Below are 22,918 nucleotides of genomic sequence, written 5' to 3'. Positions count from 1 at the left end.
TGCATTACAGGAGGAATGTAGAAGCTTTGGAAAGGGTGCAGAGGAGATTTACTAGGATGTTGCCTGTTATTGAGGGAAAGTCTTATGAGGAAAGGCTGAGGGACTTGAGGCTGTTTTTGTTAGAGAGGAGATGGTTGAGAGGTGACTCTATTGAGACATATATGATAATCAGAGGGTTAGATAGATTGTACAGTGAGAGCGTTTTTCCTCAGATGGCGATGGCTGCATGAAAGAGGGGTGACAGATATAGGACAGATGTCAGAGGTAACTTCTTTACTCCGAGTAGTAGGGGCATGGAACACCCTGCCTGCAACAGTAGTAGACTCGCCAACTTTAAGGTCACTTATATGGTCATTGGATAAACATATGGATGATTCCATTCTGTAGGAAATCATTTTTAAAAAAATGGAATAGTGTAGGATAGATAAGCTTCAGATTGGTTCCGCAGGGTGGTGCAACATCGATCGCTGAAGGGACTGTACTGCATTGTAATGTTCTATCTTCTAAAAGCTAGCATCAGTAACAGTTACCTTGAGACCATGGTATTGTTGTAAAAATAAATTTGCTTCACAAGTATCTTCAAGGGAGGAAATTTGTCAGTTTTATCTAGTCTGGTCTATATGTGATTTTAGACGTATATGTCATTGTTGTTGACTCTGAACTTTTCTCGCCAGCCAATATATTCAGGAAGGCAGCTCTTAAGGGTAAATTAAGGGTGGGAAATAAATTTAGAGGAGTGAGACAGTGGTGCTATAATTCAGAGGTAAAAACAATGTCTGCAGATGCTGGAAACCAGATTCTGGATTAGTGGTGCTGGAAGAGCACAGCAGTTCAGGCAGCATCCAAAGTGCAGCGAAATTGACGTTTCGAGCAAAAGCCCTTCATCAGGAATAATTCAGAGCCCACTCATGACCAACAACCCCTTTCAGTTTTTCTTTTGCTGTATAGAGCTCAGAGAACCATGTTTCAAGGGTTTCAGAAAGCAGAAACTTATGTTCACACCAATTGATGTGCATGGAATGTCCCAGCTGCTGAGTGACCATGCATCTGAGACGGAATTTAGCACATGAACTATTTGTCCAAACCATTAGTTCTCAATGGTCTGGTTATTCCATTTATTATCACATGACAGTTGACTATCAGATAAAATTACATTACAGGAGCCAGAATGTAGATAGCAATGTCAGAAAGACACATGTCACTCCTCGCATGAAACCCTTGGGAGTGCAGGACCAATGAGGTATAGGTCTGATCGCACCACAGCAATCTCAGAATTAAACAAAAACCATGTCAGTTTAAGGCGAGGGATACTACTCAACATTTTGACATGGAGAGTCCCTCAGTTTCTGAATCATTGCTGCTAATAAATGGAGTGATTTGTTCAAGATTCTTGAAGCCTTCATTACTACACTTTAAGGTATTAGTGTAAATTAGGCAAAGAAGTAGATTAATACCTCAAGCGTATACCATCCTCTGATAATCCTCCAAAAAGCATCCCACCCTATCCCTGCAAGCCCACATTTCCCATGGGCAATCCACCCAACCTGTACATCTTCAGGCTGTAGGAGGAAACCGGAGCACCCGGAGGAAACCCGCACAAACACAGGCAGAATGGGCAAATTCCTCATGGTTGCCTGGGGTGGAATCAAACATGGGTCCCTGGTGCTGTGAAGCAGCAGTGCTAACCACTGAGCCATCATGCTTGCTTTGATTAATGGAGAAAAAGAGACCACTAGTGCTATGAACTAATGATGAGCAAAGAGGCAAGCTGCAGACATGCTGGAAAAGTGACACATTCAGGGAATGCTATGCCTTCACACCTGGTGGGAACAGGATGGAAGAACGTTTACAGTAATTAAAAACTTTCACATTTTAAAAAAATTCTTCTGTGGGACCCGGGTGTTGTTCGCAAAGTCTGCTTTTCTCACACATCCCCAAATATATGTTTGAATGGAGTAGCCTCCTAGGCCATTACAGAGTGTAGCTTTGAATCAACCAAACTGTTGTGGGGCCAAAGTCACAAATAAACCAGACTGGAGAAGGACAGTAGGTTTACTTCCCTAAAGAGTACTGGTGAACCAAATTGATATTCTAATGCAACTGATGATAGCTGTTATTGTCACCCATTACTGAGACTAGCTTTAAAATTCCAGCTTGATTCATTGAATTTAAATTCTACGACCTGAATGAGCCCTCACCCCCAACTCTGCTGCTGTTTTCCGCATTTCAGACACACAGCTGGTCAATGGCTAGAAATGAGGCTCAGTGTTCAAGTATTTTGTGTCTCAGAGTCAGGCGTGGAAGTGTATTCTGCACTTTCCTGCAACCCACTGGAAATTAACACAACTTAGACTGTGAAATTGTCATGTAGCGTAGACTAAATGAATGATGGCAGTGAAATGACATTAAGTGGAACGATCTACAATCAGGGCAAACTTTGGGCATTTCAAATACATAATGTAAATACTACAATATAATGGCATTGTGGGGAACAAAAACAAATAAACCTTAGCATTGAAACAGCATTTCTCTTCAGAAAAAAAATGCCTTTTTTTTGTGGATTATACAGTAATTGCCACAGCAATGTTCCAAGTGGCACTGACATGGCTGACAGTTGTCTGGAACAGGAAATTGGTCCCCACTCCCTGTTGATACATACAAGAGCAGCGTTGATGACATTGTCAATGTGCTCACTGACCATGGGCTTACTGCACAGTCACAGGCCAATACCGTTTATGAAATGCTACTGCTCCAGGTCAAGTCTTCCATCCCCAAACTATAGAGGGTCTAAACTGTAGTTGTAGCTTTTCAAGAATTCCCACCATACCCCTACACCCCCTCCACACACAAGGACCCATCAAGCCACACACACACAAAGATGTTCTCTTTCAGTGTTTTTTGAGTGACATAGCCCTGCAACTAATTCTGCAAGTGCATACATGTTGCTGGTGCCCTACCTGGCAGTGCTGTTGGCCTTAACTGCATAGCCTTCGAATAACAAAACAATCAAAACACAACAAGCCATAAATGCAAATCAGGTACCAATATATCAAATAAAGAATTTAGAAGGAATGACTTTACTCAAGAGTGATGAAGATGGAACTCTGTGATATGAAGTGGTTGAAAGACATTGCTGCATCTAGGAGAGGCTTGTTGCATCCAGGAAGTCGAGGGATTGAGGGAGAGTGAGAAGAGGTCAACCGAGACTGAGATGGAGAGCAAACATAGACATTGATTAGTGGAGCCAACTGACTCATTTCTGTGCTGGTGCTCAATCTCATTGATCCTCACAGTACAGAATTGCTGCTCAATATTACATACAATAATAGGGATAAATGGATAAGAACATACCATACCTCTGGGACAATGCCAAGCAAACTCCAATATCAGATTTAGATTCAAGAGCCGCAATGGGCCATTCAGTCCTTCAAGCCTACATCGCCATTCAATAAGATCATGCCTTAACTTACTGCACCATGCGCATGCCCCTCAATTTCTTTTGTGTTCAAAACCTAATCAATGCTGAACTTGAATATAATCAAAGAGTAAGAATCTATGGCAGAAAAGTCCTAAGAATCACAACTCAGTGATAAATAGCTGACCTTTTCAATCTGATGCTGTGACCCCTAACTCCAAATCAGAAGAAACATCTCTCCCAGCACTTATCCTGGCAAGCTCTTGAAGATTTTTTTACAGATTTAATGAGCTCATGTCTTCATCTTCTAAGCACTAAGGAAGTAGGTGTCATCTACTCAATAATGCAAACCGCAAGTTTCATTTCCTTCACTGGTACTGAAAGCAGAGCTTTTGAGGTACAAAGTTGTTGCTATCCGGGAGCTGATGGGTGCTAAACCTTGACTCACTCTACCCAATCAATCTCCAGGTAACAAATGCATCAAAACATCAATAAACTGTTTTTAGTACAGACCCAATCCTGTCCCAACAACCATGACGCTTTCCTTTCAAAATGAAAGAGAAACAGAAAATGCAATAGTCTATCAATAATCAATAGATCCGTGTAAAATAACACTTTAGGAAATACTGTATTTTCCAAATAAATCTATGAATAATTATTAAGCAGCATAGAATATGAGATATAAAATTATATAAAATTAGCAACATTTTACACTTGCGATATTCCAATTTGCATTATTACAGGATTAACTAAAATAATGAGCAGCTAAAGGAGCTGATTCGAAAATATAATCCTACCACAAACGAGAATTGTGGTTTGCTCCCACTTCGATTACACCTTTACAAAACAAGGGCACAGGTATCACCAAATGCAAGAACTAGTTGTTTTTTATGTAACTCACCAGATTTGATGCAAATTGAAGCATCAGCCACAAATTCATCCTGCAGTTCTCAAATAAAGATCAGGATCCTAAGTGAGAGAGCTAAAGCGTGAAGGCTAAGTAATCTTGGTTGAGGTTTGGGTGAGGAAAAAGTTTTACATATACATGATTTATTCAATCTTAGTGTTAGTTATGTGAACCTACTTACAGGTCCAGAAATGCATAGTTTACTCAACAGCCTTCCAAGCAAAACAAAATTAAGGGAGAGACAGAGCTCACGATACAAATTTGCAAACTACCTCGAAACTCAGTGAAGAATTGAGCATGACAGGATCCATGACACATGAATCGGCCTCTCTCCCATGAGTTCTATTGGGCTCAAGCTGGAAATCCTAAAGAACACTTCGATCTCCAGCAGTTATAATTTACTCAATTGATTCCTAGGGCATCCATGAGGTCCAAAATAGCTGAATGCTACCAAACAGGAATTAAGGCAAAGCAAAAGTTCAAGCATTTCATTGTATGACTGGTCTATGAAGTAACTAAGTGATCTATAACAATCCAGAAAACTGCACTGGGTAAATTTTGCCCAATAATCCTTAACACACAGCAAAGTCTTAGTCTGGGAACACCACTGGACCTTTTGGAGTGTATCATTATCATGGAATTTCATTGCGTTGTCTAAAACAGCAAAATGGTGAAGACTTAAATTTGAGTACTTTTTAAAATGAAAGCTTCTTTATTCTTATGCCAAACTTTTATTGAGAATTCTTTCAAGTCTGTAACACATACTTAAATATTGTGTACAGAGGTACCTTGTATGGCGACATTACAAACTTTTCACTGCACTCATTCGAGTGCACGTGACAATAAAGGCTAATTAAATGCATTTTGACAATCAGAATCTGTTTAATTTCCCTCCTTCCAATTCAGATTTTGAACATTCAGGTGTTTCTCATGTTTATTGAAGTGAAACACGTGGGCAAGACATGACCTACTACCATTAAGTATTCCCAGTAATAATCTGTGGAAAGTGCTCTCTACTGGACCAGTATAAAGTTGCCTTACTTCCTGCATCAGACAGCCATTACTGTCTTGGTGAGATTGGCAGTTTAGTGTCAATAAATAGCAATTTTGAGAAACTACTCAAGGCGATTTTGAATTGGGCCCTTAAAATCAGAGATATGTAAACCAGATTTGAACTCTCACTCCATGGTATGAAGCAGCAGTATTCATGTTTGCATTGTCCAGTCCTCCCACAGACATTCCTTTATCTGTGTTGCGCATATGGAAAGACCTTCAGTTCTTAAGTTCAAAAATGCTGGAAATCCTTTGGCGGATTTAATGGCCCTTCTCTCAAGTGTGTTCAATACTTCCAGACAATCAACACTGACCTCAAATCCTTGCACAGCCTATAAGCATATAATTCCACTGGTAATTAAAACAGTCAAAACACAGCACCTCCAAAAAAAAAAGACAGGGACTATAATCCTCGAGCCATGTGAATCCGAGATCAAGTAATACTGACAAATCTATGTATAAGAAGTACTGCACTTTTTTAAAAAAAAACAGAACTTTACCTTCATGATTCTAAAGGGATCGCATCAGGTATGTTAAAGCCATGGCTCTAAAAGGATTTGGTGTTCAGTGGTTCAAAGAAATGGTCTCCTTTACAAAAATATTACTCTGTTCTTTTAAGAAAAAAAAGATTCTCCCATAAATAAACCTATGTGTATTGTACCCGTGTTTCTTCTTTCTATTGACAATAAGCAGCACAAATGACAACGTGTACATCCAAAAGCCACCTCTCTCTTGTTCCACTGTACAGCAGCATAATGTTAAACAGATCAGCCAGCAGAAGGCTCAGCAGTTGAAAGATATCAGATGTCAGAGCAGTAGATTGCCAGGCAGTAATTCAAGCAAACACGGAGTTCAGGTAATATCAAAACCCCAGAAAAATTAGTTTCAGCAGTTTGTTATCTGCTTAACTCCAAGAATCACCGCCTCGGATCAGTCAGGACTTCAAAAATGTAAAAATGGTAGACCTCAGAAACTTTTGCATGATGTTCACCTGAACTGTGACGAGGAGATTTTTCGTTACTAAACAAATAAAGACTGCAATGGAGAAATCATCTTTCACTGTATCACACATGATCGATTGACTGGTGACTGCTGGGCAGACATGGATGTTTTTGGGAGCGGTTTTTATGAGGAGAGTTAGGAATCTGAATGAAGATTAAAGCATACTGTACAATTTAAGAAGTGTTTTTGTCGTCATCTGCTAATTACGTCTAGTGACAATTCGGTTGCCTATAAACCAGAAACTGATATCCTGTGTTTCACCTCTGGATTCTATTAATATTGAATTGATAGTGGCCGCTTGCTCTTATAATACAGGCAAGTTAAAGTAATACCAGATGGGACAGGTACAAACAAGCCACGCATTGCAGTTTCTATGATAGCGGGTTCTTTCTGAGGCTGAAATAAAAGGGGAATGACCGGTCAGCCAAACAGAGTCACCGAAGACGGCCTTTGTGTGCCTGTGATAAAAGGGCACCGGCTCAAATTACACCATTGCACCACAGTGAAAACATCATCAACTCCAGTGCAGCTTCAACACAGGTGGCCTGCACTGCGTTCAATACAACTCAGCAGCCAAGCTCGAAAGCGATCGAGGTAATTTCAAATTAATCAGCATCTATCCTGCCTGCACCTGCCCAAAACGCCTTATTCCCCTCACCCAGCTCATACAAAGCAATGCAGGTTCCCAGCCGCCAGCCACTGGCTACTATTCACTCCACATTTTATTTGGCATAAAAAGGTAGACTTTCTGATGCCCAATTTCATTTCAAGTTTGCTTTGATTCAAATCTGTCGATACCTACACACCTGGTGAGGTGGGGGAGTGAAATTTGCCTTGGGTAGGTAATGCCAGGTAGGGGGTAGTATCACATCAGTCCACTGTGAAATGGCTTGCCCATATCCAGTTGGTGTCATTAGAACAGGATAAAAGTCCATGCAATGCTGCTGATTTAACTACCTCCCCAAGTCAAATTTCATCCCAGAAATGTCAAACGACCAATTAACTGTTATTCTGACAACATATTAAAGGCAGCACCATAAAGGGTAAACTTTACATGGCATTTTTGTTTTGCAAAATCAAGTTACTCCACACCTGCACACAGATCCCAAAAGAAACTAGTGTTAACGAGCCAGTTAACCAATGCTCAGCTGCTGAAACTCCATTCAGGCCCCGCTATTTGTTCCTTCAATACCCTAAATGATTGGATATGAAGGGAGATGATCCCTTTAAAACATTATTGTCATGTCAGTACTGACCAGCTTAAGGGTTATAAACTTACAGTAATCCTTATACTATCTGGTGCTAACTTACCACAAACACTTTCATCCTTGTGTTAACAATTTAAATAAAAACAACAAAAAAAATACTGTTGGTCTTTAGGTATGACTGGGAGAAGCAGAATAAAGTTTGGCTTTTGCAACCAAGGTAGAAATAAGGGCAAAAAGCAGGACGATGGTAGTTTTGAGTTTTAGACTCCAAAAACTGTGCTCTTTGAGTGACATACTCGATCCTGTGAAACCAGGCCAGACGTCTTGCAAAGGTGCTCCATGGGTTAATCTCGTCCACGTGGAAGCATCTCTAACATGGTCTCTGCTATTCCCAGGAAGTAAACAACTTGTGCGATGCCAAAGAGAGGGGCAATAACCAGGGCTCGACAGTATGCCCCCTTCAGGAAAGCTCTTGCTCCTTCATTCCTCCAGATTTTCCTACAATGAGCAAAGACAACAGGAAATCAGAATTGTTCCAAGAATTCAAACACCGATATGAATGCCGGTGAGCACTGCTACACATAGACTAATACGGCCAATATCAAATATTAGCTTGAGGTGGAGTTTCCAAGTCCATGTCCCAACCGAGTTGCTAATTTTAGGCAGGTCTCCACCTGGAATTTCAAAGATTATGGAGGACAGGCAGTGAAGTGAATTCAGGGCACATCTGATTCCCCACGATCCTCCTGACTGGCAAAGCTGGCTTGAAGGACCCCAATGGCCTACTTCTATTCACATTCCCTAGTTCTTATGAAAATTACATGCAGCACAACACATGCACCACCTAGAGTCTGTTTTCACAGTACCAACTGTGTACAAAACTACAAATGTTTGCACTCCCAAGTTCTTCCTTCTTTGTGGACATGCTACAATCTCAGGGGGTCAAGAGATCCGTGAAAATGAGTAATTCATCCACGGAGCCATTCTTCACATGGAGGATCACACCATAATGTTTGTAAATATATAATAAAGGTGTCCACAACCAATTCATCAAGCGATGCACTGAAGCAAAGTTTCATCTGGTCATCTCTTGACATCCAAATGCAAACACTTTCTATTGGTAGTTGTCGGATGATAACCAAAGTAAAATCCTTGCAGCAATTTCCCCTGCCTAATTCAGTTGTCAAAGCCAGCAACTTTGAAAAGAACAATCATCACGAGCATATTCCCTCTCTCATCGAGCCATTTCTACCAAGATAGATTTGGCATCAAAACAAACACTTTCTGAGATATATCAAAAGTTATCTTCATCAGCTAAGTAACAATGTGGTAATGTTACTAGACTGGTACTCCAATAAAGATCTGTTGAGTGCAAATCCCACCACAGCAGCTAGGAAATTTAAATTCAGGTAACTAAATTAACCTGGAAAGAAAGACTGGTCTCAATAAGTCACCATGAAATCATCATATAGTTTACTTTGAACAGTCAAGTCCATTAATATCCTTGAGAAGCAAAATCTGCCATTATGACCCTACGTCTGAACAAAGGCAGCAAGAAGGTTGATTCTTCACCCATCCTCTGAAATGGTGCATCAAAGAACAAGTTTAGCAGGCAAGTAGAAACATTCCTGCCTCCAACACTCACACATTCGTGCCTTGGGAATACTGCAATGATTCTTCCTCCTCATTTGATGAAGTAGCAGTGCTCTGAAAGTTTGTGATTTCAATTAAACCTGTTAGACTAAAATCTGGTGTCCTGTGACTTCTTAAGGGCAATAAGGGTTGGATAACATATACTGGCCTTGCGAGCAGAGCTGTATCCCATAAACAAATGAAATCCACATGGAAGTGGCAAAAGATAGAGGTGTTCAAAATCATGATTGCACTGAATAGAGTATTCAGGGAGAAGTTGTTCCCTAAGTGAAAAAAAAGGGGTAATTGATTGAATGGTGATTGTGATGATGCTGTCACTTTAACAAAGTTATTTTGTCCTAGGGTTTTTTGTTTAAGAGAGGTTGTAAAGGTAGAGGGCCAAGGGGCCTAAATAATAGAGTTTAGCAATGGCAGATGAGTGGCCAGTTCTCCCAGTTCAGTTTTATTCGAGTTTGATTTAGCTGTAGCAGCTGGTGTCCAGGAATGGTTCCAAACTTCAGCAAATGATTCCTGGCTGACTTTCTCACTGAGATTGCTTCAAAAATTTAAGGTTTGCTCCTACCTGCATGAATCTGTGTTTCAATGTACCTTTTTGCCAAGTGGCGTGTTTATGGGATGCAACAGGATGGGAACATCAGGTCGGTTAAGTTTTCCAAAATTTAAGTTATTCTAAATTCCATTTTCTTTTGCTCGTGTTTCAACTGTAAGTGTTTAAATAAATTCTGTTTTGCTTAAAGCCGAGTGGTTTGACCAGCTGCATCACACCTGGAACATCCACCTCACATCTGCCTTTAAAAGATAGTTAGGCCAACTTCGCAAAATATTTTGAGGGGCCCTGGCTTGGTCCATAACACAAATGCAATGGAGAAAAAAACACTTCTTCTCACAGTGAATAGTTAGGGTATGGAATCCGCTGCCTGGAAATGTGGTGGAGGCAGGGTTCAATTGAGGCATTCAAGAGGGTGCTGGATGATTATTTGGTTTAAAACTACTACACAAGAATATCGGAAACAGCAGGAGATTGGCACAGGGTAATAGAACCTGTGCAGGTACAACAGGCTGAATGGCCTTGTTGTGTTGCAACAAGTCTGTAAATTCTGTGGTGTTTTGGACAGCCACATGTGCATCATCAGCTTGGAGTTTCACCAGCAGCTGGTGTCAGTGTGGTGCCTCCACCAGACAGAGTTTTGGTGAACATTGTGTCTTTTAGGCATGGTCCCCCAAAGTTGAAGGTTTGCAGGGAGAAAGGGAATGTGTGCCTGTCACACAGTTAAGCAGGATCAGACTAGCAGTACAGGAGTCCCATTAACGTGTTCCACTCTCACACTAGGAGTCAGACCAAGAGCTGCGTGATTAGGACTACATTCAGTTGATTGTGCATTTATGTGAATACACAACTTGTGGTAAATAGGAATGGCAGGAACAGAGCCACTTGGAAAAAGGTTTTTGTGGTGTTAACATTGATCTGGCTCAAAAAAGCAGAGAAGTGTGCACTCAGTAGTCTTGTGCACAAGATGTTCGGGAAAGATGGAACAGGAAAGAATGAGTTGGATGGCAATAGTGATTGAGAATAACACCACAATGCAGAAGATAGAGGCGTCAAGGATTGAGTCTACTTACTTAGAATGAGGAAATAATAGGGGTACTAATGTGCTAGGTGTATATTACTGGTTACCAGCTAGTGGAAAGTATAAGTGGAAGCATATTGAGAAATCCAAAAACTCCATCAGCTTCCTCACTGACAAAACAGAGTAAGACGAAGCAAAGAAAGGGGGTATGTGACAGACTCCCTTCCTAACAGCTTTGTGGGCATTCCTATATTCCAAGGAGTGCAGCAATTCAAGAAGACAACTCATCTCCAATTTTGAGGATGACAAGGTCTGGATAATGTAAATGGATGCGAGTCATCACTATCCAATTTAAATAAACATATCCTGAGGAAGTGATTATTGTGGGTACAATTACAATATTTAGAAGACATTTGGATGGATATATGAACAGGAAAGATTTGGAGGGTTTTGGGCCAGGACCAAGCAGGTGGAATTAGTTTAGTTTTGGATTGTGTTCAGCATGAACTGGTTGGACCGAAAGGTTTGTTTCTGTGCTGCATGACTCTGTGAAGCAGTAAAGTGAGCATTTTGTATCTGTCTTCAAAGTTTGGGAGAAGATTTGTAGCTCGGGTGCTTGTTGTGATTCTGTTCGCCGAGCTGGCAATTTGTGTTGCAGGTGTTTCATCCCCTGTCTAGGTGACATCCTCAGTGCTTGGGAGCCTCCTGTGAAGCGCTTCTGTGATCTTTCCTCCGGCATTTGTAGTGGTTTGTCTCTGCCGCTTCCGGTTGTCAGTTCCAGCTATCCGCTGCAGTGGTCGGTATATTGGGTCCAGGTCGATGTGCTTATTGATTGAATCTGTGGATAAGTGCCATGCCTCTAGGAATTCCCTGGCTGTCCTCTGTATGGCTTGTCCTATAACAGTCATGTTGTCCCAGTCGAATTCATGTTGCTTGTCATCTGCGTGTGTGGCTACTAAGGATATCTGGTCATGTCGTTTTGTGGCTAGTTGGTGTTCATGGATGCAGATCATTAGCTGTCTTCCTGTTTGTCCTATGTAGTGTTTTGTGTGGTCCTTGCATGGGATTTTGTACACTACGTTGGTTTTGCTCATGCTAGATATCGGGTCCTTCACCCTGGTGAGTTGTTGTCTGAGAGTGGCTGTTGGTTTTTGTGCTGTTATGACTCCTAGTAGTCGCAGTAGTCTGGCTGTCAGTTCGGAAATGTTCCTGATGTATGGTAGTATGGCTAGTCCTTTGGGTTGCGGCATGTCCTCGTTCCGTTGTCTTTCCCTTCGGCATCTGTTGATGAAATTGCGTGGGTATCCGTTTTTGGTGAATACCTTGTATAGGTGGTGTTCTTCCTCTTTTTGCAGTTCTGGTGTGCTGCAGTGATTTGTGGCCCTTTTGAATAGTGTCTTGATGCAACTTTGTTTGTGTGTGTTGGGGTGGTTACTTTCATAGTTCAGGACTTGGTCTGTGTCTGTGGCTTTTCTGTACACCTTCGTGCTGAATTCTACGTTCGGTGTTCTCTGTACCATCACGTCTTCAGAGAACACCAAAAACGGATACCCCCGCAATTTCATCAACAGATGCCGAAGGGAAAGACAACGGAACGAGGACATGCCGCAACCCAAAGGACTAGCCACACTATCATACATCAGGAACATTTCCGAACTGACAGCCAAACTACTGTGACCACTAGGACTCATAACAGCACACAAACCCACAGCCACTCTCAGACAACAACTCACCAGGATGAAGGACCCGATATCTAGCATGAGCAAAACCAACGTAGTGTACAAAATCCCATGCAAGGACTGCACAAAACACTACATAGGACAAACAGGAAGACAACTATTGATCTGCATCCATGAACACCAACTAGCCACGAAACGACATGACCAGATATCCTTAGTAGCCACACACGCAGATGACAAGCAACATGAATTCGACTGGGACAACATGACTGTTATAGGACAAGCCAAACAGAAAACAGCCAGGGAATTCCTAGAGGCATGGCACTCATCCACAGATTCAATCAATAAGCACATCGACCTGGACCCAATATACTGACCACTGCAGCGGACAGCTGGAACTGACAACCGGAAGCAGCAGATTTGTATCTGTCTTTTACAGACAAGATTCTGCCAAAATCATAGTAAAAGAAGATACAGCTAAAACACTGTTTGGGCTAGAATCAATAAAGGTTTTAGAAGAACTGGTATTTTTAAAATCAACCTGACTATTCTGAGGTTATGCCAAACACAAAAGATGGTTGTAATTCTTAGAAGGACAATAATCCCAGCCTCAGATTATCACTGCAAGAGTTCTTCTGGGAAGTTCAGCGGATTCAACCACCAGCAACGTCATGAATGATCTTCCCTCCAATATAGGGTGTGGGATGTTCATTCATGACTGCAGACTGTCCAATTCTAATTGCGACTTGTGAAGTAAAGCAGCTCACACTTGCATGCACCAACAGCTGACCAACATCCAGGCTTGGAACAAGTTGCTTACAGCTCATAGGTATCAGGTTATTACCTCTTGCCACCAGGCTGAGAATCTAACCAACTCTTCTTGTCCATTCAATGGCATAACCACCCATGAACCCCTCATCATGAGCATGCTTGTACAGAAACTTGGCAAACTGCAGCGACAGACTAAGTCGGATGCTGGCATCCTGTGGAATCTCGCCCCTTGTTATTTGGGGTAAGCAGGACTTGAACTTGAGTAGGGACATTATCACTGTATCACAACTGTATTTTCTAATCACCCTTTTCAGAGATTATGCACTTGCAGTGCGGATGGGACTTGAACTCAAGCCAAGAGACCCTCAATATATTGGCATATTCATGGCAACTGTGTGGAAGATGATGCATTGCCTGACTACAACAAATTGCAAAGATACACCAGCAAAGTAGAGTCGCTCAAACTCAGATGATTAACATGCTTATGCCTTCCCACTAACACTCCCAGATTCTCATATAAGTCAGTGCAACAATGCATGTGCACTTACAGGGCTTTTTCAACTAGGTGGCTCTTCAATTCACTTTGATCAAATTCTAAATTAAAAACATTAATAGTAATCATTGAAACCAAAAATGATTCTTGTTGGATCAATCTGCAATAAATATAACATGGTGAATCTATACATTAATAATTACTTGAAGATTTTAGTAAAACTTTCTTATGCTCATGGGCCAAAGGAATTACATCTGATAGAGTAATCAAAGCAATGACATTTGCAAATCCTGATTAGTATCAGCATCAACAGACAATAGTTCCCTGCCAATGCTCCAGAGGTGTATAATAATATCTCTGAACAGACTGATTGGAAAATTTTAAAACAGACCATTTACAGGTTAGACGTCAAAGGAAAGAAAAAACACAAGAACAAGTCACGGTGATTTTTCGCAGGAGGGAACATTGCTCAGTTTTGTGCAATAGCAATTTTGGGTACATAAAAAAAAAGTGAATCGGACCCAAGTGCCCCTCTAGCTCAGTCGGTAGAGCATGAGACTCATTACCTCAGGGTTGTGGGTTCGAAGTTCTACTGTCTGATGCGTTCAAAGCAAATCTTTCCCTTGCTGTTGAGCCCCACCTTCTCTAGAGGTGTGTCATAGGGTCAAAGAGATGTACAGCATGGAAACAGAACCTTCGGTCTGACTTGTCCATGCCAGCCAGATATCCCAACCCAATCTAGTCCCACCTGCCAGTACTTGGCCCATATCCCTCCAAACCCTTCCTATTCATATACCCATCCAGATGTTTTTAAATGTTGCAATTGTACCAGCCTCCACCACTTCCTCTGGCAACTCATTCCATACATGTACCACTCGCTGAGTGAAAAGTTGCCCCTTAGGTCTCCTTTATATCTTGCCCCTCTCACCCTAAACCTATGCACTATAGTTCTGGACCCCCCAACCCCAGGGAAAAGACTTCGTCTATTTATCCTATCCATGCCCCTCATGATTTTACAAACGTCAATAAGATCACCCCTCAGCCTCCAACACTCCAGGGAAACAGCCCCAGCCTATTCAACCACTCCCTATAAATCCTCCAACCCTGGCAACATCCTTGTAAATTTTTACTGAACCCTTTCAAGTTCCACGACATCTTTCCAATAGGAAGGAGACCAGGAAGGAGATGAGAATTGCACACAATACTCCAACACTGGCCTAACCAATGTTCCGTACAGCCGCAAAATGGCCTCCAACTCGTGTACTCAATACTCTGACCAATGAAGGAAAACATACCAAACGCCTTCCTCACTATCCTATCTACCTGCAACTCCACGTTCAAGGAGCTATGAACCTGTACTCCAAGGTCTTTTTATTCAGCAACACTCCCTAAGACCTTACCATTGTGCATAAGTTCTGCTAAGATTTGCTTTCCCAAACTGCAGCACCTCACATTTATCTAAATTAAGCTCAATTTGCCACTTCTCATCCTATTGGTCCATTTGATCAAGATCCCATTGTAATGGGGTAACCTTCTTAGCTGTCCATCACACCTCCAATTTTGGTGTCATCAGCAAATTTACTAACTCATATGCTCACATCCAAATCATTTGTATAAATGATGAAAAGTAATGGACTCAGCACTGATCCTTGTGGCACTCCACTGGTCACAGACCTCCAGTCTGAAAAACAACCCTCCATCACCATCTTCTGTATCCAAATGGCTAGCTCTCCCTGTATTCCACGAGATCTAACCTTGCTCACCAGTCTCCCATGGGGAACCTTGTCAAACGCCTTACTGAAGTCCATATAGATCACATCTACCACTCTGCCTTAATCAATCTTCTTTGTTACTTCTTCAAAAAAAACTCAATCAAGTTTGTGAGACATGATTTCCCATGCTTTAAGTCATGCTGACTATCCCTAATCAGACCTTGCCTTTCCAAATACATGTACATCCTGTCCTTCAGGATTCCCTCCAACAACTTGCCCACCACCAATGTATGGCTCACTGGTCTATAGTTCCCTGGCTTCTCCTTACCACCTTTCTTAAACAGAGGCATCACATTAGCCAACCTCCAGTTTTCTGGCATCTCATCTGTGACTAACAATGATACAAATATCTCAGTAATCACTTTCCCATGCTTCCCACAGAGTTCTAGGGTACACCTGATCAGGTGCTGGGGATTTATCCACCTTTACCCGTTTCAAGACATCCAGCACTTCCTCCTCTGTAATATGGACATTTTTCAAGATGTCACCATCTATTTCTCTTTGGTGGGCAAAGTCTTAGAGAGAATGGTAAGGGATAAGATTTATGAACATCTGGGTAGGAATAACGTGATCAGGGATAGCCAGCATGGTTTTGTGAAGGGCAGGTCGTGCCTCACAAACCTTATTGAGTTCTTTGAGAAGGTGACTAAGGAAGTGGATGAGGGTAAAGCAGTAGATGTTGTGTATATGGATTTTAGTAAGGCGTTCGATAAGGTTCCCCATGGTAGGCTAATGCTAAAACTTCGGAGGTATGGCATTGAGGATACATTAGAGGTTTGGATTAGGAACTGGCTGGCTGGAAGGAGACAGAGGGTAGTAGTTGATGGATTATGTTCATCTTGGAGCGCAGTTACTAGCGGTGTACCACAAGGATCTGTTTTGGGACCATTGCTTTTTGTTATCTTTATAAATGATCTAGAGGAAGGACTTGAAAGCTGGGTAAGCAAGTTTGCGGATGACACAAAAGTCGGTGGAGTTGTGGATAGTGAGGAAGGAAGTGGTAGGTTACAGCGGGATATAGATAAGTTGCAGAGCTGGGCGGAAATGTGGCAAATGGAATTCAATGTAGCTAAGTGCGAAGTCGTTCACTTTGGTAGGAATAACAAGATGATGGATTACTGGGCTAATGGTAGGCTACTTGGTAGTGTGGATGAGCAGAGGGATCTTGGTGTCTATGTACACAGATCTCTGAAAGTTGCCACCCAGGTAAATAGTGCTGTGAGGAAGGCATATGGTGTACTGGGCTTTATTGGCAGAGGAATTGAGTTCCGGAGTCCTGAGGTCATGTTGCAGTTGTATAAGACTCTGGTGAGGCCTCATCTGGAGTATTGTGTGCAGTTTTGGTCGCCATACTATAGGAAGGATGTGGAAGCTTTAGAACGAGTGCAGAGGAGGTTTACCAGGATGTTGCCTGGAATGGTAGGAAGATCTTATGAGGAAAGGCTGAGGCACTTGGGGCTGTTCTCATTGGAGAAGAGAAGGTTTAGGGGAGATCTGATAGAAGTGTATAAGATGATTAGGGGTTTAGATAGGGTAGATACTAAGAACCTTTTACCGCTAATGGAGTCAGGTGTTACTAGGGGACATAGCTTTAAATTAAGGGGTGGTAGGTATAGGACAGATGTTAGGGGTAGATTCTTCACACAGCGGGTTGTGAGTTCATGGAATGCCCTGCCCGTATCAGTGGTGAACTCTCCTTCTTTATGTTCATTTAAGCGGGCATTGGATAGGCATTTGGAAGTTATTGGGCTAGTATAGGTTAGGTAGGACTCGGTCGGCGCAACATCGAGGGCCGAAGGGCCTGTACTGCGCTGTATCCTTCTATGTTCTATGTTCTATGTTCTATTCCATACCTTCCATGTCTTTTTCCACAGTAAACACGAATGCAAAATATTTGTTTAGTATCTGCCCCATCTCAGTGGCTCAACACAAAGGCCGCTTTGCAGATCATTGGGGGGCCCTATTCTCTCCCTAGTTACCCTTTATTCTTAATATATTTGTAAAAACTCTTTGGATTCTCCTTAATTCTATTAGCCAAAGCTATCTCATGTCCCCGTTTTGCTCTCCTAATTTCCCTCTTAAGTATCCTCCTACTGCCTTTATACTCTCAGGATTCACTCGATCTATCCTGTCTGTATCTGACATATGCTTCCTTCTTTTTTTTAAACGAAACTCTCAATTTCTTTAGTCATCCAGCATTGTCTATACCTACCAGCCTTTCCTTTCGCCCTAACAGAAATATACTTTCTCTGGACTCTCGTTATCTCATTTCTGAAGACTTCCCACCTTCCAGCCGTCCCTTTACCTGCGAACATCTGCGCCCAATCGGCTTTCGAAACTTCTTGCCTAATACCATCAAAATTAGCCTCCCCCCAATTTAGAACTTCAACTTTTAGATCTGGTCTATCATTTCCATCACTAATTTAAAACTAATAGAATTATGGTCGCTGGCCCCAAAGTGCTCCCCCACTGACATCTCAGTCACCTGTCCTGCTTTATTTCCCAAGAGTAGGTCAAGTTTTGCACCTTCTCTAATAGATACATCCACCTACTGAATCAGAATCCGAACATCTCTGATCAGAAGCTACGTATAAGGCAGACCCATGAAGTCATGGTAATCTGGTAGTGGAAAATTTGTTCAGTTGTGTGTGATAACACTTCTGAATAGAAAGAAAATTAAAGCATATCCATGTGATGTTTCTTATGGTATATTGTAAAATCACTACCCCGAGCCCAGGGACCTGGGTTCAAATGCCACCTGGTCCAGAGGTGCGTCACAATACATCTGAGCAAGTTGATTAAAGATCTTGCCAAGTCCCCTGCAGCAGACCCAGCTGCCTCAGAGCCATGAGGCCAGGGTTCAAGTCCCACCCATTCTTGAGGTGACATTTTGGAACGGATGGATTAGAGAATTAACTCAAAACATAATAAAAACTAAAAAAAAAAGCAGATCCAGGGATGTATTTGTGGAACTGCCTGTCCCAGGCTGGGGGAGCCTACATTAACTCCACAAGGAGTTGCTCCATTTTGGTGCTCAATAATAAACAAGGCTCTTTTCCAGTCAGGCTTCCTAAGTTATTGCAAACATCTTCAACTTGCGTTAAGCAGGAATATTTTCCCGTTACCTTCCACTTCTAGTTTATTATCACAACTCCCCCCAATTGATTTATCCCAAATGAGACCCATGATGTGATCAGCATAATTTCCTTCTGTTCTTACTTCAGGTTTTGAGAATATGAAGCTTTCAGGTAAAATTACTCCAACTGTCTTCTTGCTGATCTCAGTCCTCCATAAAATATCAAATCATTCAAACCTCTATCACATTCTATTCCACACCGTGATCCTCATTCATCATATCTTTTGTCATTTTGACCTATATCCCAGAAGCATAATTTTAAGTTTGAAATTCCGTTTGAATTCTCCACAAGCTCAATACCTGCCATTGCAGATTTCATATACACACCCTAAAAGCTTTCACCCATGCACCAAGTTTACGACAACACCTTGTGCATGCATCTATCCCTTAGACAACTCCATGTTCCATTACCTTGGCTGCAGTCTCAATTCTTCTAAATCTGTATGGTCCTTTAACATTTTCCTCAGAGCCCACCATTAACCAAGTCCTTCATCATCCTCCTAATATTTCCTTGGCACCAACTTGTTTCTCACACAGAAAACCACCCCATAGCATGTCATACCACGTTAAAGACATAATATAATGCAAATGTTGTTGAATAGGAAGATACAAATCTTTAACTAGTACCTGGTGCAGTCTACTATCCCTGAGTACGAGTCTTCATTAATTCCTCTTTGAAGAGATTGAAGTCTTGTCTTTATTACTGATGAGGAAGAGGAGGTAAATTTGTTTTACTGCATGTAGTAAATGAAAGAATTTCATGTGACAAATTAAGTTTTAATCCTAATTGTCATATTGTCACAGTTCCAGGAATGAAGACTACTTTTAAACAGCACATTACTTAAATTGTCACATCTGAATGCAGACACTGAATAGCAATTATCACACCAGAGTTATAGCATGTACTCTGTCAATAATGATTTGACGTTCCTGAGCAAATAAAGTGAAGGTAAACTTTATTATCATTAGTGCTGATTTTCTCTCATTTAACATTGATACATTACAGTCAACTACTGCCACCCGGGAGGAATCAGCTCACTTGAGCTCAGTTCATGAGTTGAAATGAGACAAACTCTGCAGAAAGACAGAGGGCAGTTTGTCACTGTCTGGTCTGAATGCTGATTCAGCGAAGCCAGCCTTTACCCAGAGCCCATTTTCTCTCTGGCAGCACATTGTGGTAAAGCAACCTTTTCAAACTTTGTGGGGATGGTGGGAGAAGTGGGTGAGTGTTGGAGTTGGAAGCCCTTTTCCATCAGTTAATTGCCAATAGCATGGTGTGCATCCCTGAGGTTGACCTGCTTTTCCTTCCACAGAATTTGTGCTTTGCAGGTTTTCATTGTGTCCCTTCCACTTTACACAACCCAATTTAACTGCACATACTCTTAATCGATCTTTTAAATATTTAGATATTTTCTCTTACTGGACCACATTTTTCTTCTTACTGTGTTATCATGTCTGCAAGTTAAACGTCTCCTGGCAAGTAATAACACCTGAATTGCTCATTCTCTCTAGTCCATTATTTTTCTCTTGCTTACTCCCTTACTGCTGTATTATAGAATCACTTCATATGCAATGCCTTCAGATGCTGATTAAGGGCTACATCTGAAACCACTCGCCAAGAAAAAGGGAAGGTAAAGTAAACATCTATCCTGAATAAGCCACAATTCGCAGTGGCTGCTGTTCTCAGCCCACAGGATTCTAAACTTCTTACTGTTACCCCTCAGAAGCCTGAACCTACTCAGTCGTTAGATCCACTGCTACATCCTTCTATTAGAGACAGTGATTTTCTCTGGCTACTGTACAAGTTAATCAAATGGAGTGAATGATCCAGCCTCTCCCAAATCCTAAATCCCACACAATCCGAATAGATGCAGGGTGGTGGCTTCAGCTCAGATTCTTCTTTTGCCACTGCACAGATGAAAATTCCCTTTTATTGGGTCTGATTTGCTTGAGGAAAATGCCCAGAAGAGAAAAAGGGATAATTTCCTTGTAAAAGAAGGAAAAACTAACAGATCTTCAAAAATATCTCCATCTCACTGAAGCTGAAAGCCCCTCAAATAAATACCAGTACATTGCATGTTCATGCAATTTAAAATAGCACACTTATAGTTTCAACGTAGCAAATAAGTAAATGGAACATGCACTAATTATGCCTGAAGAGACTACAGCAGCTTTAAATGCTATGTGTTTCTCTTTGAAGTAGTGAAAGGTCACATAAATGTTTGGATGGCAGGGGCGCATGATGGCTCAGTGGTTAGCATTGCTGCCTCTCAGCGCAAGGGACCCAGGTTCAATTCCACCCTCGGGCAACCGTGTGGAGTTTGCACATTCTCCCTATATCTGCGTGGGTTTCCTCCAGGTGCAGGTTAGGTGAATTGGTCATGTTAAATTGCTCAAATGTAGAGTAATAGGGGAACGGGTCTGGGTGCGATACTCTTCGGAGGGTCAGTGTGGACTTGCTGGGCCTGTTTCCACACTGTAGGGATTCTATGTTCTATGTTCATGTCAACTGTGTCTTCAACATAAACAAAGACAATTGTGACTGAGTGACAAATGACACTTGACACTCAGTAGCAGCATCAGGCACACTCTGGCAGACTAGACACAGTCCGGAAAGACTCTTAACATCCAAGTCAAATGCACATTCTTGCCTCCGAGACCAGAGCTTCTACTGGCTATAAACAGTAGTGTGAAAGGCATATCAACCAACAATTTCACTGTTACTTTGGTATTCTTATCTGCTGGAGAGTAATGCTGGGAATTATAATAACAGAGACATTAAAGAAAGGTTTTAAAAATGATGCTGACTCACATCTTGCCCAGCCCATAATTTCTTCTTACCTAGTAAACATCTATTGCTTATGGAGCACAGGAATTTGAATTGATAGAATTTCCTATTCTTATGAGTCTGAAGATCATTCCTTTGCCACAGTTTGCTTATCAATCCTGCTTATCTGTTCATTTCTAATAATGACCACAAGAATAACCTTTTACACTTTGGAAATTATTTGCACATTAGAGGCAAATAAATTTACTGAAATTGGACCAAATGATCACAAACTACAGTTTCCTTACCTATTTTACTCTTTTTCTAGGATCTTAAAACAGTGGAAATTATTATGCACAAAGTTTTTTCTATTTTCATCTTGAGTGACAGGACTTCCACATTTAACCTTATTGCCCAGTTATACTTCTCAATTTACGCTGTCTGTTCTTTGATGTTTTTCCAAGGATGGTATCAAAATCACAATTCAATGAAAAAGACATTCTCTGGGGCACATATGTACCTTAGGCAACATGGTATTCCTGCTGGGAAGGCATAGAATAGCAGAGTTGGCCAGGGGTTGGGGTGATAACAATGGGTTTGCACACTGTTCTGCATCACAGATGCAAGGTTAGTCCAACCAGATGAAGCAGAAATTGTTACCATTGTTTTCAGTAGGTTCTAAACATTTAGAAGGTTGAATAGAAATATGGGCACACCAGTCAATACAATTACTGAGTTATTATTTCATAGGGCTAAGATAGAAGGAAAGAGAGATACATACTGAGATACAGAGATTAACATCGATAGATATATTTGAACTTTCAAGCCCCATTTTTTGGGAGGTAAGGGTGTCATCAGATATGATGTTTAAGTGGGTAAATGGTATTGAAGCACAGCTCGACCATGATCTAGCTGAATGATAGAATTGGCTGGAGGGGCTAAATTGCTGTATTCCAGACAGATTAGTGATCAGAATAATGGAGAGCACAAGGACAGGGAGACATGAAAGAAAGCAGGTTTCCCTGCAAATAATGCCTTACCATCACAAGGATTCACTGCCACAGCAGCTGTGCTGCCTGCGATACAACCACTGATGAAGGATACGTAAAACGGAGATCTTTCATCTGGGTTCTTCTGTCCCAGCTTGTTAAGGTTAGCAAACAGTGGGAAGTAGACGATGGAGAAAGGAACATCCCTTTAAATAAAAGAACAGCATTAACCAGATATGCCTACACACTGTAGCACTTCCAACCTTTTATCTCAATTTTTTTTTAAAAAGAGGCGCTTGCTCATTAATTAAGAAATAAACACAATTACGTGACCCATTTAAAACTGGATACAGGAGAGTTTCTGAAGGCATTTTATCCTCAATTTAAGACTTCGCTGATACAACAATTAAAACAATTGCAATGATAGGAGACATCTTAGCATAGTTAATATTTTAAAAGTCTGAAAAGATAGAGAACTATTCAAGTGTGAAGCTGCAAATAACCT

At 41.4% G+C, this 22,918-nt stretch overlaps 1 protein-coding gene across 5 annotated transcripts in view; it reads right to left on the bottom strand.

Annotated features, from left to right (window-relative positions):
* Positions 1-22,918, bottom strand: part of slc25a22a (solute carrier family 25 member 22a) — a 193,204-nt gene that overhangs the window by 57,652 nt on the left and 112,634 nt on the right. For 3 of the 5 annotated variants that reach the window (XM_060838769.1, XM_060838770.1, XM_060838771.1), the window contains exons 8-10: positions 22,465-22,619; positions 19,285-19,360; positions 5,967-8,083 (exon numbers count right to left, since the gene is read on the bottom strand). In XM_060838769.1, the coding sequence (XP_060694752.1) occupies positions 7,930-8,083; positions 19,285-19,360; positions 22,465-22,619 (385 nt within the window). In that variant the 3' untranslated portion in view covers positions 5,967-7,929. Of the gene's footprint in view, positions 1-5,966; positions 8,084-19,284; positions 19,361-22,464; positions 22,620-22,918 lie in introns of those variants that run through there. The other 2 variants (XM_060838772.1, XM_060838773.1) reach the window with 2 other exon arrangements.

The sequence above is a fragment of the Hemiscyllium ocellatum genome, chromosome 18, assembly GCF_020745735.1.
Source record: "Hemiscyllium ocellatum isolate sHemOce1 chromosome 18, sHemOce1.pat.X.cur, whole genome shotgun sequence".
NCBI classification, from domain to species: Eukaryota; Metazoa; Chordata; class Chondrichthyes; order Orectolobiformes; family Hemiscylliidae; genus Hemiscyllium; species Hemiscyllium ocellatum.
Note: the sequence above shows the minus strand (reverse complement) of the source record. Positions and strands in the feature narration are given on the sequence as shown.